Source organism: Candoia aspera, chromosome 9, assembly GCF_035149785.1.
Source record: "Candoia aspera isolate rCanAsp1 chromosome 9, rCanAsp1.hap2, whole genome shotgun sequence".
NCBI lineage: Eukaryota > Metazoa > Chordata > Lepidosauria > Squamata > Boidae > Candoia > Candoia aspera.
The window spans coordinates 3,245,692-3,265,401 of NC_086161.1; the positions used below are offsets into that span (position 1 = coordinate 3,245,692).

The 19,710-nt window shown below is 47.7% G+C and overlaps 2 protein-coding genes across 2 annotated transcripts; one reads left to right on the forward strand and one right to left on the reverse strand.

The window, feature by feature from the left end:
• The first annotated feature begins 900 nt into the window (after positions 1-900).
• Positions 901-2,822, forward strand: RNF26 (ring finger protein 26). The gene has a single exon (XM_063311076.1). It carries the CDS (start codon positions 1,279-1,281, stop codon positions 2,734-2,736), a length of 1,458 nt encoding a protein of 485 aa, XP_063167146.1. The 5' UTR covers positions 901-1,278; the 3' UTR covers positions 2,737-2,822.
• A 14,748-nt stretch (positions 2,823-17,570) lies between these two features.
• Positions 17,571-19,196, reverse strand: C1QTNF5 (C1q and TNF related 5). Its single transcript, XM_063311182.1, has 2 exons — positions 18,969-19,196; positions 17,571-18,224 (listed from the first exon to the last, which is right to left on the reverse strand). The coding sequence occupies exons 1-2, from the start codon at positions 19,186-19,188 to the stop codon at positions 17,707-17,709; spliced, it is 738 nt and encodes a 245-aa protein (XP_063167252.1). The 5' UTR covers positions 19,189-19,196; the 3' UTR covers positions 17,571-17,706.
• Positions 19,197-19,710: the final 514 nt, after the last annotated feature.

The window sequence follows — 19,710 nt, forward strand, 5'->3', positions numbered from 1 at the left end:
CGCTACACTTAAAGTTCATTATTTCATCCACTCTCTCCCAAAGATGCAAAAGGCGGGAAAAGCCCAACTTCCCCACCGCCTCAGAAAAAAAGAAGGACCCCGCCTCCGGAGGCGGGGAAAAGGTGAGGAACGCCCCTTCCCTTGAACCCCGTGACCAACTCGTTTCCGCCTTTCGCCTCGTCTCGCCTCCGGGATAAGCCACGCCCCCGCTCTCCTTCTCTCCCTCCTCCCTTCCCAGCTTGGGGAGACGTCAACCGCCCGATGGCGTCTTTCAAAACGGACCAATCGCAACGCGGGAAGGGTGAAAACAACAGCCGCGGCGACCAACCGCGAGAAGGGGGGTTCCACGTCCGTCGGGTTCGCCTCCGCTGATTGGCCGCCAGGGCGCCCGGCCCCCAAAATGGCGGCGCCCAGCAGAAGGGAGGAGAGCGCTTGGCGGGGAGGCGGCCGAGGAGCTTGAAGGAGCGGCAGCCTTTTGCGCCCCTCGCGGCGGGCAAGGAGGCAGCCCCGCTTGGTGAGGCGCGGACGTCGCGCCCTTCTCTGCGGAGGGAACGGGCTTCCGCGCTCCGGATCCCACGCGCCTTCGTGGGGGGCGCCCCCCTCAGGGGGAGGGGAGTCCCGTGTGCCCGCCCCGCCCCTCCCCCACTCAGACCCCTCCTCGCTATTTGTCAGGCCGCCCCTCTTGCTCCCACCCAGCGCCCCCCTTCTTCGCAGGGCCCCCTTTTTTCCCCCCACCGGCATGACCTGCCCCTCTCCCTTGAAAGGGGTCCCAGACTCGGATCCGAATTAAAAGGCTGACCTGCCAGCTTCTCCTTCCCCGGCTCCCTGGGCAGAAATCAAGAAAGCCCCCCCCGGGGGGGGAAGGGAAGAAGAGGAAAAAAAGAGGATTCCCCCTGGATGGGGGCCTAGTGGTCTGGACGCCCCACCGGCTCGTTTTGGGGTGAGGAGTCCTGACTATCCCAGAAGGAAGTTGGCGTGAGTTCCCCTTGGGGAGAGGAACTGCCCATGAGGTACCCAAGGGAGCTCTGTCTGTGATGAACGGCGCCTCTCCCAAGTTTAGAATGGCCACCCCGCTTGCCCTGTGATGCTCAGTGAGCAAAGACTTTGCAGGACTTTCTACCTTGTTGCCAAAGCATTTCCCCCCAAGGTAGAACATTAGGTAGCAGCACGCACACGGGCCTCTCCTTCCGGCTGCCTTTGCAAAGCCGTGCGGTTCGCTTCACTGCGGTGCAGCCTGGTGGTTCTGGTCTTGGCTGATTCTGCATCGAGAGCTCAGCTATGGATCTAGTGTTCCTGGTTATCAATGGCACGGGGATGGTCTTGGACCTGCTGGTAATCCTGCTGGACATCAACTTCTTCCTCGTTTCCACCTTCCTCTCCGTCTTGATCTGGCTCATCGCCTTTGTTTACAACCTGCCCAATGCCACGGTGGCCTGTCTCAGCCAGTTCTGGAACGGGATCCTGGTCGTTCTGCTATGCATTGCGGAGGCGTTGTATTACTTGACTCTGGGCTCTGTGCATGCTGTCCTCAACTTGGTGAGGGGAGTCTGCTCCAGCATGGAGAGCTTGAAAGTCGTGGGCCACCTGATCACCCACCTGACCCTGAGAAGCAAAGAGGTTATGCACCGCAGTTTCTGGAACCTGATTGGCTCGGGTCAGACGCTTCTGAGACATATGTGTGAAGTGTGTGCCATAGTCATGAGCCTTGTGGCTTACTTCATCAACAGCATAATCAACATCTGCCTCATTGGAACTCAGAACCTTTTTGCCGTGGGGCTGGCCCTGTGGGAGACTGTAGTTGGCCCCTTTCTGAGAATCACAGACATCTTTGTTGCCTTTCTCGCACACCTCTCCAGCAGTGCCATTGCCACAGCCATTCTCCTGTGGACGCCCTGTCAGCTGGCTTTTGATCTTCTGGCCTCGGTGAGCAAGCTGCTGGTCAATGTCTTCTTTCTCGACCTTTACGGCGCAGTTTTGCTCTCGATGGTTGTCGTCACCAGCATCTTCATCCTGAACCCGCAGCTGACTTGGACCCTGGCAAATCAGGTGTCTGGCTATTTGAACACAATGCCTTCTTACCACCGCTTCCTCAGGGACATGCAACGCCTTTATCAGATCATGCTCTGGTCCCTCGAGATGCTGCTGAGCTCCCAGACCTGGCGTAGGCTGGCAGACTGGAGTCTTCAGGTGCTCAGTTGGAACAGGAACAACTGGGCGGCTAACCAGCCCAGAGAACGAGAGCCGCAGCCAATGCTTGAAGCCTCCCGAGAAAGGGCAGGGGGAGCTGCTGTGGGACAGAGACTGGCTCCTCTAGGAGCCCCATATCCAAGAAGACAAGGGCCAGCTGTGAACCCTCGTCCCCGCCAAAGAGGCAGCAGGGACCTGTCCAGAGCGGACATTGATCTGGGAATGGCTGTGCAACGGGGTGTGTTCCCAGGGCAGCCAGTTCAGCCTCAGGGGGAAGGACCAAGCTTACCGCATACCAAACCGGCAAAAAAAGAGCAACTCAATGCTTTGGAAGAAGATAATGACCCGTGGCTGCTGCTTAAAGAACAAGAAGAACGGAAGAAGTGTGTCATCTGCCAGGATCAAACAAAGACCGTCCTCTTACTGCCCTGCCGCCACCTTTGCCTCTGCCAAGGATGCACTGAAATCCTGCTGCAGCAGGCCATACATCAGCGGAACTGCCCACTGTGCCGGCAGATGATCCTGCAGACTCTCAATGTCTACCTGTGAGCTGCGGAGGAGGCAGCTTCATCTCCTTCCCATGTGCTTTTTGCCAAAGCACAAGAGGTCTCTGGCCCTTGGACCTCCATAACAGCTGGTACAGACTGTGGGTGTCCCTGGGCACCCCTTTTTCATTTCCAAAGACACTCATTGCTTTTAGCGGAACCTGAAAAATGCTATGAATGGTTTCTTTGCACTTCTGTTTTCACTGTTCATTGCTCTCATAAGAGGAAAAAAAACCCAAATTGCTGATCACAGTAATAATTTGGAAACTTTCCCATTGCTAGGAACGGTGGTGTAATCATGCACCATATTCAGTTGTGAGGCTGAAAGAGTACAATGGACATTTTTCATCCAGAGTACAAAAAGTACAGGTGCTGAATTCCTGATATTTGGGGTATTCTATGAATTAGTATTTTGAACAAAAAAAGTCCATAGCAAGCTTAGCTGATAAACATGTCTGAAAATATGAATAGGATAATTCTGCCTCCATTATTGGAGTCATGAGAAGGTGTCCTGCCACACCATTTCCTTCTAAAGTTCATTGTGAGCTTACCCCCGGCCAGCTTTATTGATCTCTGTAGAGCATTGTCCGACTCACATAACAGGTTTCTGAGTTCTGCTCCTAGAGAAGTCCATACTTCCAAACCTTGATCTGTAGGTATTTGGTGCTACTCACAGGAGGGGACAAAACTTTGCATTTATCGCGGCCATGCATTGTAGAGTTTTTGTTCCCACAAGGTACAACTAATGTGTTAGATTTCAGCTCTTATTGACCATCTTGATGTCCTGTTTTCAGAGGATGTACCATTAGTCCACATATGTTTTCCAAGATTGTGTATACATGTTTGTTCAGATTCATAAGAAAATAAGCTGGACACTGAATGTGCAACCATAGAGCACATAGATGCTTCATAGATTAGCTTATGACAATTAAGAAAGATCCTACTCCACCTACTGGCATGCAACTTCCACAGGTTACCTATGCAAAATTGTACATTCCAGCTCAACTGCACAACTCTAATTCCCTTCCTCCCTCTTTTGGGGATAATTTTGGGAACCTAATGGTACCAACTATAGTCTGTTAGCTAGCAAATGGCAGTTCTGTCAGCAGCTTGGGAGGTAAAAGGGAAACTGATGGGCTTGGCCTGAGACAGTCAATGAAACAGCTTTTTATGACTTTTTAAGAGTCTGGGCTGGATTTGAGCAGGATGGCACACCTATGGGGTCAGGTTCTAGATTTCGTAATTTAACTCCGGAAAGCAGCACTGCTGTGGCTCTGAAGAATTGTAGCTACTGTAAGAGTAGTAGTAAGGAAAGAAGGCAATATTGACTACAGTGGTTTGCTTGACCCTTTGATTAAAAAGGAATTGTTCTCTTTTCAGAGCCAGTCATTAATATCCACAGCACCATGTCTTGGAAAGTCAGCCAAGAGTGTGATAATTCTCAGGCCCAGTAGAACCAACTCTTTTCTTTAATGTTTAAATTGGAAAGCAAAATCTCAGAGACTGAAGTCCTGAAGAACTTTGTTTTGTTTCTTGGAACTGCTGAATTTATAGCTGTTCTGCCTGTAAGTGAAGGTCTGCCCCCAGACCAGAGAGGCCTTTGGGACCTGGTTGAAACTACTGTGCAAGGTGGCTGGGTCCCAGCTATATAAACGTGCTGAATTGCAGCACCTTTCCCCGAGTAGGACACGCACACGCCTAAGAATGTGGCACATTTGCTTGGAATCAAATCGTGCTGATTTGAAGAGCGTCTCTTTCCCAGGAAGGCGTGCTGAGGAGGACAAAACTCCCTGTGGAAAGGTTGGTGTCACCAAAGCAGGCTCACGCAGGGCTCAGTGTCGGTCTCGAGCGATGCATTTCAAAGCTCTCTCCCTTGTGATGTTGCTTGACATACCTTTGGAGATGGTGCAACTTCCACCCCAAAGGCTTTAGGGCACTAAACTTCACTTTGCACAAAGCAGATTTTTCCAGTGTTGAAAACAAGACTTCCTATCTTGCTGGATTGGGACACCAAAGTCAGCTGTAAAGATTTTCAACATCAGGTTTTTAAGGGCTATTACATGGGCCATCCAAACATGAGAAAGAAATCTCTACTGCAGTGTTTCTCAACCTCAGTAACTTCAAGATGGGTGGACTTCAACTCCCAGAATTCCCCGGCCAGCCATGGAATTCTGGGAGTTGAGATCCCCCCATCTTAAAAGTTGCCGAAGTTGAGAAACACTACTTTACTGAGAAGCTTTTATTTACCATCAGTTTTCAAGAGGAGCTTTATATAAAATAGAATTTTATATAAAGCTCCTCTAGACCTCTGCTGTCCTTTGACCAATCTTGCAACGTTTTCACTTACCTGTACCGTTTGTTCTCTTTCTTCAAAAAAAAAAGGAAGAGTTATTTTTTTTCAGTGATACAACTGGTTTTGTTTCTCCTCTGCATCCACAGCCAGGGAGACATTAAAATCCCAGCCATCATCTATTCTAGTTTTTAATTTTGTTTTACTTGAAAGACTTCTGTGTTTTGTTTCTCTAATTAAATTTTAGGTTTTAAATCTTGGAATTAAATTGGCACAGCAGTGCTTCATTGCAGCAGAGAGTTTGCCGAGCATCTTTGATTTCGGGAAGAGCCACAGGGCTTCTCTGGAGTTGGAGAAAAGGGAGAAAACATTTGGACTGAGCCGTTGCTAAACTGCCTTAATGCTGGCAGTGCTGAAGGCGTATGCTTGTGTGTGTGCAGAGGAGCATCTGCTTAGGTCAGGAAGGGAAAGTCTAATGTGGGTAGAAGCAGGCGGGATCCAGAAACATAACTGGGGTTAATGTAAATAAAATGGGGGATCTACTTTTTTTTAACACCCATGCTGTTTGTAAATCCTTCCTATATATTAAAGACAGAGGCTCTAAACCAGTGTTTCTCAACCTTGGCAACTTGAAGATGGGTGGACTTCAACTCCCATAATTCCCCAGCCAGCCTTGAAGAGTTGAAGTCCACCCATCTTCAAGTTGCCGAGGTTGAGAAACACTGCCCTAAACAGACTTTAACCAACCTGCAGCCCACTAGAGGTGCTGGTTTAAAGTTTTGTAGTGCCCCACCTCGGACAGCTCAAAGATCTATGTTCAACTTCTCTATAGGTTATTGGGCCTAGGAGGGTATTCTCAACCATCCTCCTGAATCTCCCTGTCCACTGCTTGGAAGATGTGTCTTGTTGCTGAATTCAGTCCTTTTTACCTGCAGCCTAGGAAGAGTGTACCTTATTCTCTCCTCTGTTTCACGTGTGAAGATCAAGGCTGTGTGCATCCTTTGCGGATGCAAAGATTTAGAGAATTTGCACGAGGAGAAGCATAACTCAGAATAAAATACATTCTTCCTCGCCTGTCCCGTCCTGTCTCTGAAGAACATTCCGATTTTTCTCAGCCTGTGAATTTTTATCCCGTGCAGGTAATTCCACAGGGCCAGACGTGGAGGGAATGGTGGAGTGGTAGAGAGAAGAAAAGATACGTAGTTTTTTAGCAGAACTGCCTACTCTGCTTGTAGAAAGAGAGCCGCTTGCTCCTGATCTGTGCCTTGTTCAGACTGCGGCCCGTTCTGATCACCTTCCTGGATGTTACCGTAGCACAGATGGGGATGCGGGATTGCCTCTTCCTATCCAGCACCTGCTCCGGCCCTTCACGCAATCCTACTGCCGTGGTGCCTCTGGAGGGACCGTTTGGTTGCTTGTGTGAACTTTGCATTATGTAAATGATTTGACAAATTTTTTTTTTAAAAAAAAAGCTTTTTCCCCCCCAGAAAATATATTCTGCTATTCTTTTTTTTTCTTTCCTTTTTTAAGAGACAACATGCTCTGGGTCCCTTTAATTTCTAAACCTTTGGAAGGTCCTCCATGCCTTCTGGGTCAATGGGTTGCAGAGAAAACGTGGCTTGAAAAATGAATGGGAAGTGGCTTTTCCACTAGGTAGAACGATTAGCTTAAGGCAAATCGCTTGGGAGGTTCAGACATGCTTCTAAGCTATGATTTGTTGAGCAAATCCTAATTACTGGATTCCTACAATATGCCATGAATCATTGCTTATTAAACACAGCTAGGGAAGGGAAATCTACTAAAGTAAATTAAGGCCATTTCAGTTCCCCAAGTATTTGTTAATTTGATCATATCAAAGGAAATTCATTTTCTCCAGCTGCTGGGAGTAGTAATGTAAATACCCTTTTCAACAAAAGGTTTCCAGCATCTGAATGAGCAGTTCTCCATTTGGTCCTTCCCTTTCCTAGATTTAATCCCTAATCTGTAACTCTCTGGAGGGGAGGGCCCCTTATCTGTGTTCTTGGGTGCTGCTCTAGGTTAAATTCCAGCAGTTGCTTTTAGAAGGGAAAATCCCTTTCGAAGCACAGCTGAAATCCAGCCAGACCAGATCATTGTGACTCTGGTGGCCCAGTGCAAGTCTCTGCAAAATTCAGCCAAGACGGTGAGAATGAAGTCAAATTATCCACAACACAAAGAGAAAGCTGGGTGGGATTTGAAGGTAAGTGAGGAACATGTTGGTGAACTGTCTAAAAACTCACACAACCTGCTGGAAACATTTGCGATAGAGGAGCTGCTTTTCTGTGTTTGCACTCCAGTAGTTCACAACACCAACAAGTATGAAGCATTTGCTGTGCCTTGCGTGTGTCCTGCCATCTGGCTGGGGAGTTCTGGGAGCTGAAGTCCACACACCTTCGAGCTGCCACGGTTGAGAAACACTGGCCTAGGTGGTTCCTAGCAGAAGTGAGTTCCTACATACCAACACCCATAATAAAGAAGTCATTTGGAAGGCCGCTGCCTCATATTCTGCAGGATTCTAAGAAATATTTTTTTCTGCTGGCTGTTTGTCTTCCTCCAAGTCCTTTGTCCAGTCATTTTTTATTTAAAGAAATGAGAGTTATATGCATATAACACAGTTCAACTGCTGTATGATGTCAGCTCAATCAAGAAACAACCTGAGTAAATTGAGATGAATGTGATGAGAAAAATGACCAGTGTTTTAAACCTGCCTTGGGCTTTTGGTCATGGAAAAATAAGATATTCGTTCATACATATATATATTTATATATATATTTAAAATAAGATAACTTTTATTTATATACACACACACACACATGGAAAGCCCAAAAGATGGAATGAGCTTCCTTGATTGATAAGGGACGCAATCTCGGCCTCTCCAGTTCTAATGAAAAGTATCCATCAGCAAGTTCTTAAAATGACCAGCTTGAACTGAAAAAAATCAAAAGCGAAGTTTTAAGCCATTTGATGGACTGGGCTGGACTCCCCCCAATTCCTTCCATACTGCGACCCGGTAGTATCAGCTCCTGGAAAAATGAAGTTTTTCTTTCTTTTTCCCCTCTTCCTTATTTTCTAACCATCTTGAACTATAACTAGAGCAATCAAAATGACATGAGACAAGCAAAAAATTATGTGTGTGTGTGTATGTATGTAGGTATATATGTATATGTATGTATGTATGTGTATATATGTGTGTGTGTGTGAGAGAGAGAGAGAGAGAGTCTCATTTCATATCAAAAGAATCTGAACCAGACATCAGAAGAACCTTGAGACATAGCTGTCTGTTGAGGATTGATGGTAATCTACACACCTCCAAAATAACCCTAATTTACGGTTGTGATAGAACAGCCTGTCCTTTTGAAACATGCATTTGTGCCCTCACTGATGTTCCAAAAACAGCCATGTGGCTGGCTAATAACCTCCTAGTTGCTATGTGGAAATTTCCTGAGGATGATTGCAAGACCACAACAAACAGATCCTGCTTATCTTCAACAGAATCACCCTCTTTCTGCCAGAAAAAACATGGTCTGCTGAGAACCCTTGGCAAAAGATAGAGGCTGTCTTGGGGCACTTGAAGATTAACCCTTGTCTCCTTTTTGGGCTTCCCCAGCAGAGGAATGCCTCCCTCTGATTGAGAAAAGCTTTGGATGATGCCCCTTGGTTACCTCTTGCCTTTTAAGACCATTTTGCCTCTGAAGACACAGTTGCCGGTGAAACATCAGGAAATCAGTTCTCTCGGCCACAGTCACTAAACCCTGAAGCCCAACATCCCCAAATATATTTGTTGCTCCAATGTAATCATGTATTTAACCACATTAACCAATTGTGGTTCCATCCCTTCATTCTTCCATTCCCTCAAGCCTACCTCAAATGGTTATTCAAGGGCTACCTGAAGCTTAGTTGATGTGTGGGACAGACCAATGTCAGTGAACCACCAACCAAAGTTTGCAGGTGTGACTAAGCCATCTCATCAGCTTCCAGTGTGTTTGTGTGTATGTCTCTGTCTCTGTAGAGAGGGGTATAATTTTGTCCTTTATTTTGAGCAACAAAATATTTTGGTCCCAATTTGGTACCATGGAAGTCAGTATCACTGCTGCCCCCTCCTCCAAACACCAGTTGGTTCATGCATGCAACATCTCGTCCCCATTACATTGACCTGTCCCACCCAATCATGCAGAGAAGGCATGTTGTGGGCCCCGTCTGTAAGAGAATTTCATCTGGCGGGGTCCAGGAAGTGGGCCTTCCCTGCAGCAGCTCCTGCCCTCTGGAATATTCTCCCCCCAGAGGTACGGCGGGCCCCATGTCTTGTGGCCTTCCGAAAACAACTGAAGACCTGGTTTCGCCAGCTCGCTTGGGGCAGGAGGGGAAGTAGTCACTCCTGGGGTTGGCTGGAGCCCTAAGATGGCCTTAGATATATATGAGTGGTATTAAAACTGTCATCACCATCTAGATTTTATTTTATCTTTTTTATTCTATATTTCTATTTGTATTAGATATTTATGTATTATTATATCTTAATGTTTTATTTTTATTGTAAACCACCCAGAGTCCCCCCTTGAGGGGAGATGGGTAGTGGCAAAATTCGACAAACAAATAAACTCTCTCTCCACTGCATTAACAATCAAGAATCTACATAGATTCCCATGGGTGGTATGACCAAAGCAAGGGAAATCTGGAGGAGGAAATTGTCTTTGTGCTGGGCAGCATAGGGTCGTTTTCCTCCACTGCATCCATACTCTAAACATTCCTCTTTTTTCCCATCAGGCTAAAGGCCAGATTTTGGAGAAATTTACATTGGTGGGGATATAAGTTCAGATACTTTTTTTTCCTGATAAATTTCCTTCTCTCTCCTCCTCATTCTCCATCACTCTCTATTTATAAACGAGTATAGAACATGTTCTAGGCCCAAGAGAATTGTCTGTTTTTTTAAAATAACTCTTTCAAACTGGTGGGAACAAGAGATTGTAATAAGATCCTCAAACGTATCTGATTTGGCACTGGATCGAGAACATCAAGTGGCATGCAACTAACCCTTTCATTCTTGCCCTGTGTGCCTGTTTCTTCCTGTCTTCTTCTTGTAACCTGGTGACAGTCCCTCCTGGGCTTCCAGATTTCCTTGTTACTCTCTTCATGGCTATAATTCCAACAGCTACAATGTAGAGCTGGGCCCTCAGCTGTGGATCAAGGTTGCATTCAGTGGAAATGAAGAGGTTGCTTCTTCTGGCCAACAGTTCTGATGTTGTATAACTGGGCATGGGCACTTCATGGGCCACCTGTAAACTGCCGAGATAGTCAAAACTGTCACTTGTTTTGGCTAATGTTTGGAAACTGCCTCGCTGAGGATAATCTCGCTGGACCTTCTCTTTGCTGGTCTTGTCTTGCTGCAGCAGAGACTGAAACAGGGGCATCTGAAGGGTATGGCCAAAATACTCAAGATGGTGGCCACTACAGTACAACGAAAGCTTCGTCCATTTTTTATGGGCATCACATATGCTGGACATCCCTGGACTGCTGCTTTCTCCATGCCTAATGTTTGAAAGGAGAAAGATGCCTTCAGACTTTCACAGAAGATGACAGTGAAAGGAGGCATGTCAGCCAAAACTTTACTCATGTTGAGACTGAGCATTCAATAGCGAGGAAGGGTGAAATGTTTCTATTTCCTCGGACACAAGTGGATCCTGACTCACTGGAGGAACGTAGGAATGAATCAACCCATTCTGGTGGTGAGAAGAAGATGGGGAGAAATATGGATGAGTTAAGACCCATGCTGTTGACTGTTACATTGTTCTGCTGATGCTTGTCAATCATGGGTAGCTATCTTGCAGCCCTCGAAAAGAGGGATGAAGTTTCTTAATGCTAGAATGTTCACCAGCTGCCCACTTGCTCAAAGTCATTACTAATATTCTGCAGAGAGAAAACTAAATATTTTTCTCTTCCGGCAACTCCATTGTTAAGTCAAGTTGTTTACTCAGCGCTTGGTTGTTCTTGGAGGAGCAAGAGAGAAAATGTACCAATAGATACTAGCGTGTAGATCCTCTTTGGAAAAGTCCTGGACTTTTGATTCTGGACCACAAAGCAGCCATTAAACAGCCAACCATCCTCAGAACAGGCAGGTGCCGGAACATACCTTGAAGAATGAAAAGGGCGCATGAATTTTCTGCACAATCTGGGCCAGGAAGGCTAGTGAGAACATGACCCTTTCCAATTTCTCATGCAGTCTTCTCTTGCAGCTCCTCTGTGAATTGTTTCAGCAGAGCCAGAAAAGCTGGAATGAGCTATTCAGTATTTGTACATGTTACAAGCAGAGCAATTAGGAGCACACTTTCCCTCAATGGTTGCTGTTTTTCCATAGGAAGAGCTGAGAACCCTTCGTAGCTGCCGCAGATACATATTCTCCTCCAGATGTGCAGCTGGACCTCACAACAGCAACACGAAGCCGTGGTTACATGTGGGAATGGGATCAGAGAGATCCAGGCTTGAAAGCCTTGCTCAAGTATGGCACTCCCTGGGGAATTTTGATTTCTGTGATTTCTCAGCTCATGCTACCTTGCAGACTTATTAGGATTAAATGAAAGGAAATGCTGCAGGGTGCTGCCTTGTAACTGCAAAAGCTAGGTGAACGGGGTAATAATAAATATATCAAATCCACCTTCTACCACCTTCTAGCCAAAGCTCTCAAAATGTCCTTGAGATCCACCAAGGAGGCTTTCAGAAGGGATGGTCAGTTGGCTTCCTATCTACTGGCAGCCAATGTTGCCCTGACATTGATAATTTTAATGTCATGATGCATGTAATAAAAGGGACAGGGCTTTGATCTTGACTCTTTGACCCCCATCCCTGATGGCAGGGACGGAGAATTGCATGCTTTGCCCAAAGCTCTTTGCCAAACGTTGGATTCTGTGCCTAATGCTTCATTTTCAACAAGGTTTCCAAAAAGTGTAGAGCCTCACTTGATAGGGAGCTGAACTGGGGGTCTTGCTCTGTTTGCCTCCCCTGTGAGCCACCCTGATTTATCCCCCTGAGTTGTTCCCTTTCCCCCACCCCAAATCTGCTCCCTTTGTCTGGAAGAATCGGAGCCCAGGCTGTAGAGGGAGGGGGACAGAGACAAGAGCAGGTGGAAACTTTAATGAGGGTGGGGATGCTTTCAGCTCCGTTGGCCTGTTAGCCATCAAAGCAGCAGATGCCCAGCCAACCCGCCCCTGGTCTGGGGTGTCTTCTTGTCTTCTGATCTCTAAATGAGGTGGGATCTGTCTACTTAGTGCAAAGCAAGGGAATAAGCTAATGAGGCTGTACCCAGCTAGGCAGAAAGCAGCTGAGCCACAAGGCTTGCAGCAAGGCAAGGAGCCAGATATTTTTGCTAAGCGGCATCTGCACCAGACCAGGGGCTTCATTTATTTATTTTATTTATTTATTCGATTTCTATAGCCACCCATCTCAGCAAGTGACTCTGGGTGGCTTACAACAATACAACTATAAAACAGTTAAAACAATTGCAATTAAAACAATTAAAATACAAAATAAATACAAGATAAATATCCATGGCTGCCAAGTAAGCAATGTATGGATGTTAATATAACCAAGAGGCGGGACCATCTACACACTCGGGGCCATCAGTTGGACTGAAGCCATCAACTTGTTCAGGTGTCGGAAAGGAGACCCGCGCCTTCGTCTGAACATACGAAGTTCAAACCCTCCAAGTATTGGAGGATAGGTCAGAACTGCTGATATTTATTTTGCTATATTATATATATATATATATTTCAGGCTGTTCAATGACTTAAATATTACTTATTAGGACTGGCAGGATTTTCAGTATTGTTCATTTGTTATGGGTTTCAGTTTCTGGTTGTTTCTGTTCTTGATATTGTTGGCCACTGTGAGGGTGTTTGGAATGGAGAGGGGAAGATGCTGTTAAGAATTAAATGGCGTGTATGTTGTCTGTGTATATATGTCTATCTTGTGTTTCCCAAAATGTTCCAGGTAGCTAGAGACAAAGCCAAAACTAATACATTAAGGCCAGCTGAGCAAGTCAAAAGGGTGTCAAGGCAGCTTCAAGTCAGTGAAATGTCAGTCTTGCAAATCTCACTGGGCCATTAAACTGAAATAAAGGGAACTTCTGTGCATCTGGGCTTATGATAGCAGAACACAGGCATCTGTATCTAGAGACTGTCCATCTTCCGTTACCAAATGCCTGGAGAAAAACAGTATTATGTCAAAACCCATGTGCTGGGTGGCTTTCTACAACACATTCTTTTCCTTCCAATGCTGAACTGGCCATTGATCTGAGGGGTCACTGAGGTCCATAAATAAGTAGGGAACAGACTGAAACAAAGCCTACAATCAGCAATTTGTCTTTACAGGGAGTCCTTGCTTAATGATGCTAACTGGGACTGGAAACTCCATTGTTAAGTGACAGGGTCATAAGTTAAAAAACCACGTGACTACACCGCTTAGCAATGGCACTTCTGACTGTCCTGGTTGCCATCGATAAGCGAGGACTGCACAGGTTGTTAAGCAAGGACCTCACATGACCATGACTTGCAACTTCCTGCCGGCTTCCCCATTGACTTTGCTTGTGGGAAGCCGGCAGGGAAGGTCGCAAATGGCGATCACGTGACCGCAGGGATGCTGTGACAGCCACGACTTCAAGGGCCGGTCAAAACTACCACTTGTTCAGCACTGTTGTAACTTTGAATGGTAGCTGAAAGATTGGTTGTTCAAGGAGGACTACCTGCAATCTACTTTCGGGAAAGAAGCTTGAATTCCACCAGGAAGGTATGCAGGAACCCAACCAGGTCATATTAAGGTGGGATGTGTGTGTATTCAGAACCAAGCTAGCTTTCCAGTTTGGCTGGGGGCATCTTCCCTATTTCTCATCTTGTTACAAATGCAGAGGAAATAGAAACTAAATTCAGATTTCTCAAATAGGCTGATGGTTGTCACATTCAGGGTGAATAAATGCTACTTGAGTGCTTAACAATCTTATGAAAATCAGTTTCTCGGCCTGACAAATGCTAACATAAATGCCATTTTTCCCCCGTCAACAAAAGGGTGAGGTAAAGAAATATGGGGTAGAGATCTGCCAACGGCCTTACCCTATGAAGAAGAGCAACGGAATTTCCCTCTTCTTCAGAAATAGTGTTCCTGTCTTTGTAAGGCCTGCTTGCTTCACTGGTCCCCACGTTATTTAAGCCCTTCCACCAGCTCTGCAAACCGCTTACTTTGCACAGGAAAAAGACGACACAGATTTGCAGAAAAGGGATATCTTCCGATTGAGTCAGATGCAAATTTAGAAAGAATTATCGTAATTTAAGTAGAAGTGTGGTACATCTCAACCCTGGGGAAGATTTTCAAGATCTTCCATTCTAATGATTTGGGATCTCAAAGGGATGATTGAAGCAGAGCTGTTGAAAGGAAGAGGAGCTGTCTGGATGGAGAGTGGCAGTTTTTGTGCAAGGACACCTAGAAAAAGGATCTAGGGGCCACCTCAAAGAGGCAGTAGCTGAGAATATGGTACCAATCAAAGTGAATATCTGTAGCTCAGGGTTGAACTGTGGAGTCCTTGGTGCTCTCTGAGCCTGGTTGTTTTCTTGCAGATGTTTCATTGCCAGACTAGGCCACATCTTCAGTGCCAGGCACTGACACTGTTGCACGCTGACCTGGTACCAGAAGTTGGTAGAAGCAGTGAGGTTTACCTCCCAGCATCCCGGAAGCCTCCAGATGTGGCCCTGAAGTTCAGAGACTCTGTCCCTTGAGCTCACACTGGGAAACTTCTGCAAGCAGCTGGGAAAGCTCCAGAAGCATCTGGAAAAGTGGCTTGGATAAGGTCTATTTTGGGCAAGAATGCAAAAAGCATGCTAAAAATAAAGGACCTCCCCCCCCCCCCCAGCGTTACTGTAGTTCTCACACTGGAAAATATGAGTCCAGACAGGAAGGAACGGCTGATCCCCGAAGGAAGGCTGAGCTGGGACTGTCCCCATGCGTAGCTTTCTATGGGCAAAGCCTCTTAACAGTGCAGAAGAATGAACCCAACACCACTGAGTTCCTGCATCAGCTGTCTGCCTCCCGCCTAGCTTATTTTTTTTCCTAAAAGGAATAGAGACAGTGCAAAGGAAGGTGGCACTTGTTAGGACTGCAAATGTTCATTGACGTAGTCCAGAGCTGCTGGCCCTTGCTAGACTCTTGTTCAGCCTTTCAGAAATGTTCCGGGCAGCTGGTGAAATCCCCACCGCCCCACTAGGATTTCCAAAGTGATGTGAAAATTCAGTGGAATGAGCAAAAGCAGCTGGATCCCATCGCTTGGACCCCTCCCGAATCTCTGGGCTCCGCATCCCTGGTGTTAAGCCGCTCCATCCTTGGTCCCGCCCCAGTCTGCTTTAGCTCCGCCCTCAGGCTCCCCTTGCTCTGCTCCATGCTCTGCCAAGGTGCCAGAATGTTTTATTACCCAGAAGTTACTCATTTTCATATCTAAAATACTGAACCGTCAGCAGTGCAAGAAGCTGGACACCCTGATGAGGCTGCTTTTCCACCACGCCCTTCAGCTGGTGACTGAATCACTCACTTTCTGGGCTTGTACAAAACCTTGAACCATAAACCAGCCCTACAGGCTGATTTTGCACAGCATATAAACCACACACACACACACACACACACACACACACACGTGCCCAAATAACCAAGATTAGACAAGGTTTACACCAACCAAGCTTTGCATATAGTACAAATGGAGCTACAGTTGACCCAATGAAGTGTGGAGTGTAGATTTTGTGTGGGCTTTCTGGGCCCCCACTGTTGTTTTAAAGCTGGGGTTCAGCCATGCCTATTCATTGAATGGCCTTCACCGTCCAGCTGCCAAAAGCTTGCACCCAGGAACTGTGGTTTGCTTCCCTCTTCAGGCAGACATTTGAAAACACTCCAAATCTTTATATTATATTTAAGATATTTGAGAGGTGGGAGGAGAGGAGAATGATAGGGAGAAGGAACGTATACACAGAAACACTCACTGCACACAGAAAACGTAATCAAATGAGTCAAATCTCTCCGTAGGGGAAAAAAAAATGGGGTGCAAAACTGGCTTATAAACCAGGTCCGTTGCAAAGTTAAACCTGGCCGGTAAACGAAATTCTGAGCTCCTGGCGCCCCCTAGTGAGCAGAACCCTTCATGCTCAGGTACAGCAATCCTCACCCTTGGTGGGAGCCATTTCTTCAAATTGGGCAAGAGTTCTCTTGCAGATCTCCTCTTGACCATTGTTAGGATGGACCCTCTGCACGATATGCTGCTGAAGGCTGGGTTTCCGCAGGAGAGGACAAGTGACATCATATGCATTGTGGCATCATGCAGAGGAAGTTGCAGATTGCATCACGTTTGCATAATGCATCACGACGCCTGCGATGCCATACTAGTCAGCCTGACAGCCCGGCCTCGTTTGGGCTTCAGTGGGTTGGGCAATCACAACCCTTTGTGGTTTATTCTGGGGCAGGGAGGTTGAAGCAAACTTTGCCTTAGTCTCTGAACCAGCCCTTATTTTCTAGCTGTCGGAGAATGCAAACCAGCCCAGGACAATGATGGTCAGTTCATCTTCAGGGTATCAAAAGTGGTCACGGGAACTTGCTAACCTTTCTGTCTGGGGGGGAGGGTTGAAATAAGGCACTCCCGTTTCAGCTTTGGTGGGGCGGAATGCTTGCTCGCACCCGGTACATGCAAGAACCACTGAGAGGAGGATGGGGGAACAGGCCCACTCCTCCCAGTGGCTCCTTCACACATGCAGTTGATCTGATTATGGAATTAATCCATTTTCTGGGTAGCGCAAAACGTGGAACCATGAACTAGCCAGACTGAGTTGGCCCAATAGACTAAGGGAGGCAGACATACGCAGAACCCAGCCAAGACTGGCATGCCAAGGTAGGCTTGGTTAAGCGTGTTCTGTGAACGCAGCCTTGCCTTGGCTTTAAAGCAGGGTTGCACTTTTAGTCAAGGCCAGCAGCCAAATTCTCCGAATCACATTCCAGGGACAACGTTCCAAAACGTGTGTGGAGCCAAGGCCCAAAGAACCTTTTCACTTGCCTTTTCATTGACATGGGTGTTTTCAAGTTAAATGGAAATATAGTTCAATACCCTTAATATGAATCACCAATTCATATTGTCTACAGTTTTCCCCACAGTCACCTTTTGGAGGTCTGACAGGGCCATACCCCAAGGCTTTTTCAGGGGGCCATTGGTACCCCTGGGGTTCAGATGGCACTCTTCTGTTTTGTCACCATTATTTCAATAACCATTGTGATTATGTCAGCTCCTGCCACCCCTCCCGCTAATACCCTTTCAAATTAGGAAGGGGCCTCCTGGCAAAAGAGGGATTTGAAGTCAAACCTCTTTCGCTTTCAACGGAGAGACAAAGAATTGGCCAAAAGTACCAGCTCCACCCTTTGAGGGCTTCTGAGGTCAGAGAGGAAAGAGGTGGAATGGGACTCCCTTTGCTTATTAGGATGATGCTGGAGCAAAATGGGGTCCTCAGCTTCTCTGCAGTGCCCTGGGCCACCAGGGGACCTCCCAATCCCCACAAGGTCAGCTAAAGGAGCATTGCACCCCTTGGGTCAGGCAGGAAGGCATGGCCGCAGCTGAAAGCCAGGGCCACAGTGTGGGGCTTCAGGAGGCCCTGGCAGGAGTCCCTCTCAGGCAAAGACAGGGGAGTTTTGCCAGTAGGAGTAGACGAGGAACCCTGTGAAGGTGCTGTCTGTTTTCACGCTGGAGTAGAAGCCGGTGTACTCGCCCACCGCCACCTGCACCCAGACTTCGTCCTCGGGCTCCAGCCGCACCAGGCTGCCTCCGGACAGGGACGTTGGCTTCGGCCAGTTGCCGTAGAACTGGAAGAAGGAGGCGACCGACTCGCCATTCTTCATGATGTCGAACTGGAGGCTCATCCGGTAGACAGTGGCATGGACGGCAAAGTAGTAGAGCCCGGGGACCTGGCAGAGGAACTTGCCCGTGTTGCCATCGTAATGGCCCTGCTCGTTGATCAGGACGATGTCAAAGACGATGGGCTGGTCAGGCAGCGGCGGACTGCGGGACTCGGAGCGCTTGGCGCTGAAGGCCGAGCGGGGTGCCACCGCGCACTCCCCTTGCGCCCCCTTCTCCCCCGGGAGCCCGTTGAAGCCAGGGCTGCCTTGCTCCCCTCGGGGGCCCGTCAGTCCTTTGGGGAGAAAAGGCAAGAGCAGCGTGAAGGTGGGGCCAAGAGCAGAGGACAGAACACATCTCAAGTGGGATTAAATGTGGGAGAGCCAGGAAGGAAGGAAGGAAGGAAGGAAGGAAGGAAGGAAGGAAGGAAGGAAGGAAGGAAGGAAGGAAGGAAGGAAGGAAGGAAGGAAGGAAGGAAGGAAGGAAGGAAGGAAGGAAGGAAGGAAGGAAGGAAGGAAGGAAGGAAGGAAGGAAGGAAGGAAGGAAGGAAGGAAGGAAGGAAGGAAGGAAGGAAGGAAGGAAGGAAGGAAGGAAGGAAGGAAGGAAGGAAGGAAGGAAGGAAGGAAGGAAGGAAGGAAGGAAGGAAGGAAGGAAGGAAGGAAGGAAGGAAGGAAGGAAAGACTATGAACGTTAAATAACAATTCCAGGTTCATTTGAAACTTCCTTCATATATTGGAAACCTGTCATTACATTTTTGTTTTAATTTTTTTTCCCAGTCCTTGGATGCAGAGGCATTCCCTCAGGACATGTTGGGCTCATGGGCATAACAGAAAATAATTTTTTTTTCACACCGATTTCCCTCCTTAGATTGTGGGTCCCCAGCACCTGGCACTGCTGAAGCCTTTCGGAATGCCAATCGAGCCGGCATGCTGATTTGGAAAAATAAAGTGATGCGACCCAAACTGCTCCAGAGTCCTTCAATCCCTGGGGGGCTTTATCCCAGCAGAAAAGCAGCTGGATTTTATGCCAATTTTCTTACCCGGCTGGCCGACTTCGCCCTTTTCTCCCGGCAGGCCTGCAGCTCCATCGCGTCCATCGCGACCGTCCCGGCCAGGCAATCCTTGGTGGCCATGAGTTCCAGGGGTCCCGGGCAGTCCAGGCTGACCCGCGCACAGGCTGGGGATCTTGTTATCCTCCAATGGGGCAGCCTCCTTGGCCAGGGCGAGGAAGAAAAGAAAGAGGAAGAGCATCTGCTCCATTTTCTTGAGGCCTGAAGAATTGGGGAATCACAAGGTTGGAGAGCTCCCAAGGTCATCTCTACCCACCCCTAGGGGGTGGGTCGTCCCGTCTCTCTGGCAAGCAAGCGCTTTTCTCAGCCGTGGCTGTTGCTAAAGCAGTTGGGGGGGGCGGGGGAGAGAGGCATTACTTAGGACCCAGGAGCCCAGGGGTGGGGTGGGGTTTCCCCAGCAGTGGGAAAACAGCCCTTCCCTTTCTGCAGAGCTGCAGCGCGGCACAAGGAAGGAGTGTGCGCCTGCACATCTAGATGCATTGATTTCTGCTCAAAAAAATCAGTTGGCTACTGGGCAGCGTTTGAGGGGTTTTGCTTAATTAATCAGGAAAAGCAGGGTACGTCCAGACACACACCCAGTGCCTTTTCCTCAAGGGGACATCCTCCCCACTCCTACGGGTTTGAGTTTAAAGGGTTTCCTGGCAGGCTGGATTTCAGCCACGCCTCTCCTCACCCCAGTTAACACTGAAATTTTCAACAGTTTGATGGAGGA

What these genes read in the sequence shown, in the direction of transcription:
- RNF26 (XM_063311076.1), top strand. Translation starts at nt 1,279, where the DNA reads ATGGATCTAGTGTTCCTGGTTATCAATGGCACGGGGATGGTCTTGGAC.
- C1QTNF5 (XM_063311182.1), bottom strand. Translation starts at nt 19,188, where the DNA reads ATGGAGCAGATGCTCTTCCTCTTTCTTTTCTTCCTCGCCCTGGCCAAG. An exon ending in GGGCGAAGTCGGCCAGCCGG is followed by an intron (nt 18,225 to 18,968) that starts GTAAGAAAATTG and finishes TTCTCCCCAAAG; the next exon opens with GACTGACGGGCCCCCGAGGG.